The sequence below is a fragment of the Poecilia reticulata genome, linkage group LG15, assembly GCF_000633615.1.
Source record: "Poecilia reticulata strain Guanapo linkage group LG15, Guppy_female_1.0+MT, whole genome shotgun sequence".
Classification (NCBI taxonomy): Eukaryota; Metazoa; Chordata; class Actinopteri; order Cyprinodontiformes; family Poeciliidae; genus Poecilia; species Poecilia reticulata.
Window position 1 is genome coordinate 3,612,030 of NC_024345.1, and position 3,794 is coordinate 3,615,823.

The 3,794-nt window shown below is 40.0% G+C and overlaps 1 protein-coding gene across 1 annotated transcript in view; it reads left to right on the forward strand.

Moving 5' to 3' along the window:
• desi2 (desumoylating isopeptidase 2) overlaps positions 1-3,794 on the forward strand; it is a 14,315-nt gene that overhangs the window by 7,715 nt on the left and 2,806 nt on the right. Inside the window, exons 2-4 of the mRNA XM_008428794.2 lie at positions 2,169-2,241; positions 2,317-2,410; positions 3,137-3,278. Of these exons, the coding sequence (XP_008427016.1) occupies positions 2,169-2,241; positions 2,317-2,410; positions 3,137-3,278 (309 nt within the window). The remainder of the gene's footprint in view (positions 1-2,168; positions 2,242-2,316; positions 2,411-3,136; positions 3,279-3,794) is intronic.

The window sequence follows — 3,794 nt, forward strand, 5'->3', positions numbered from 1 at the left end:
TATATATGCATCTCTACTACATTTTTAAAGGCAGAATTGTATTATTGGGATTGAGAGATATTATTGTAAATGATTTGAGCCAAATATGAAGAAAATGCCAAACTGTTTTTCAGCTTTAGACAAGTAGCTATGAAGAAATCTTTTTCATCAAATCTGTTTCTGTCAAAAAACCTAAACAATATATGTCCAACAGCAGTTTGCCATTTCTTCTAAACAATTTTTAAACCAGTTGGAGTCCCTTTCCCCTTATCCTCTGAAACGTTAAGGTAGAGAATATAGCTTTGTATATGATTTGATCAAAAAATACACTAACTTTTTGGGCCAAAAGCAGACCTACTTAATCAGCCATCAAGCTAAAACAAACTAAACCGTGAACACCTGTGGTCGGTAGTTCACTTCCTTCCTTCCGGTCTCTCATTTAGTCCGTCTTCGTCAACAGTTTCAGAGCAGTGGCGTACATTGTTTGAAAAATAACGCATTAAACCAAAAAAAAAATACAGCAAACATCCCTTGATTCGTATTTCCGTTTATCCCTGCCTAAGAAATGTCTTAACACTTGTGAAGACTCAAAGCAATCATTTTCCAATTACTTGCAATAACTTTCTTTGAAATATCCCCAGACACTCATTGACTCATTTACTCACACTAGAACACAGCAGCTTTCAAGGTTTTATAACTCTTCACAAGAGGCTTTCGTAGAATGCGGTACACGGTTCTTCTTGTTATTTTTTTCACAAATCAAGTTTCTAAAAGGCAGATCAGAGCCAGCGCTCTTCTGTAGTGTGACAATAAGCTTGATAAAGGCTGTTTTTATCTTTGGGTTACATAAACGACAAACAAAATCCTGCAACTTATGCTGGTAGCCACTTGTATACGCTGATTATTAAAATGCTGCGTGGTGCCAAAACACTACGGTGGTAATGTTAGAAAAGACAAACTGACGCATTGTTTTCTTTTGGTTTTTGGACTACTTATCTTATTCAGCTGGTTTAAAGTACCAGAGCTAATACATGGAAGTTTATTGCTTAAAATGGTATAGTAACAAAAAAAAAAAAAAAAAAAAACAACTGGTGTACTAATGTGTAGCAGACCATGTGGCCACACATTATTATGCCAGAATAATAATATTTGGTTTGCATTGCATTGTGGTTGATTGTCTCTTCTTTGTGGTAGAATTGCATTGCAGATTTTATCAGAAGGTGCACAGTAATTTTCATTTTATTATTTTGTGTCGGTGATAAAAACACATGCGTTGGGTTTAGGAAATAAATGTGCATTGTATTGGTACAGAATATATTGCAAGTGTGGCGTTCTTGCAGTAACGACATGACAAATTAACTTGGCACATCAGTTAGCTGTAGTGTTTTAAGCTTCCAGTGTTTATTTCATTGACACACATCTACAAAAATTATTTCATCATTCTCTCCCTCCACCCCCCCCTAAAAAAAAAAACTTTAATTCGTAGTTCATGTTAAAAATGTTACCTTTAATTTAAGGTGTAGCTTTACTCCTGTTAGACACAAGTCATGTAAAGAAGAGCTATGGATCTTCCAATATTGGCTACTTTTTTTTCTTTTTGGCCGTACTTGATTTTGGCGATGCTGTGCAGATGTTTGCTTCACCCAGTTGCCGACCAGTCCGTGACTCCTTTGTACCACTGTGCTCTGAATTCATCATTTGTTACGTTTTCAGCTGCTGCGGTTCGCTTTCACACTACACTGTGTCCAACAAACCAAACCCTTTGAAAAACCCTCTTCACCCCCTTTGTCTGTGGTGGTGCTACACCAAGAACCATCGAAGGAAATGACGAAAACATGAGCCCAACTACCTTCCTCAACAATGCGTACAGAAAAACGGGGTGAGGTTGGATTTTAGCAGTTGTAGCGTTTCTCTTGTGTCTTTGGCTAAAAGCCATGAGCCATTTCTCTGCTGGCGCTTTTGTTGTGGTTGTATTTACCCAGGATGCCCAACTCAACAGTCTGCCTTCCTCCTTTTGGAGCGGTCTCTGATTCGCTTGGCATTTCTATATACATTCGATCCGCACCAGAGTTCACTTCAACCAGAACAAGACACATTCACACCCCCCACAAACAAACCTTAAACTACACTTACCATGCAGCATTAACTACAGACTTTGACTTAATCTTTTCACCTTCCTTTACCTGCAGTACTGGATCAATGAGTTCACCAGCTCTCTGGGCATCGGAGTCTTTCACTCAGGGATCGAGATCTATGGAAGAGGTCAGGATGTATGATGATGCATATCGATTTTTCTTGTCAGACATGTCTAGAAACATATTTTTCTCCTGTGCTTAGAGTTTGCCTATGGTGGACACCCATACCCGTTCTCAGGGATCTTTGAGATCACTCCAAGCGATGCCACGGAACTCGGCGAAACGTTTAAGTTCAAGTAAGTACCTTTTTTTTTTTCTTTTTTTTTTTTTTGGAGGGTTTTCAAAGATACATTATGTGCCTGTTGGATGTCTTATGGCAGTTTATGAAAGTCAACAATTGTTATACAAATGGGAAAGTCTGACTAAGTCATTGTTTTCTGAGTAAAGAGTGTCAGGTCAACTTTGGACCGACGACAAAATATTCCACCATAGATGATATGGACAGATAAAAAAAACTAACCACAGTTAAAATATTTACATACTTAAATGTTAAAACAAAACAAAACAAAAAAATTGACTAATTGAATTGAGCAGAACTGTTATTCTTTAGCTACAACAGCAAAGGGTTTTATTGTGGTTGATCTCCTCTGCAGTTGATTGAAACAGCAGAGAATCAGTCGGTTCAGTATGTTGGAAGAGCCTCTGTTTATCCAGAGCTGCTGTGTGTTACTTCTGCTCTAGTTGATCTGCCCTGTGGCTTTAGAGACTCGTCTCCACACACAAACACACGCACACACACACACACACTTCCATGGTGTCCTCATATAGACCAGTAGGCTGTAACTATGGATCATCTGGAGCAAATGGTGGACTAAAACTGGCTGATTCTTGAACAACAATGCAATAAAATTCAGATGTTAAATCGAAATGTTTCACAAAATATTGACAAATATTTTTAAGTGAGTCGTTCTCCAGTTGATGTTATTTGAGCTCGTACTCGCTGCGTGTGTGTGTTTGTGTAGGGAAGCCATCGTCCTGGGCAGCACAGACTTCACGGAGGAAGACGTGGAGCGGATCGTGGAGGAGATGGGGAAGGAGTACAAGGGCAACGCCTACCACCTCATGCACAAGAACTGCAACCACTTTTCCTCAGCACTTTCAGAGGTGGAGTACAAAAAAAGAAGAAAAAAAATAACCACAAGCTTGCACAACTGTCTGTATTATGGCGGTGTGTTGACTCTCTTTCACTGGGAACAGCCTAAAACTAACATTTCGTTGAACTCATGGAGATACATCATGTCATGGTGACTTCGTTAGTGGATAAATAACTAGATGCTGTTACATTAAAAGATTCATGTCTTTGTGTGTGTGTGTGTGTGTGTGCGTGTGTGCGTGTGTGTGCGCGTGTGTGTGTGTGCATGTGTGTGGTTGTGTGCGTGCGTCTTCAATCAGCTTATGCTGGAGTGACTAATGAGCAGGGAGTCTTACAGTTAGCAACTACCGCTCAGATGGGGATTAGGACACTGATACAAGCCTGGACATGCAGGGCCAGCTGGCAAACACACCCACACCCACACACACACACACACACACACACACACACACACACACACACACACACACACACACACACACGCACACACACACACACACACACACACACACACGCACACACACACA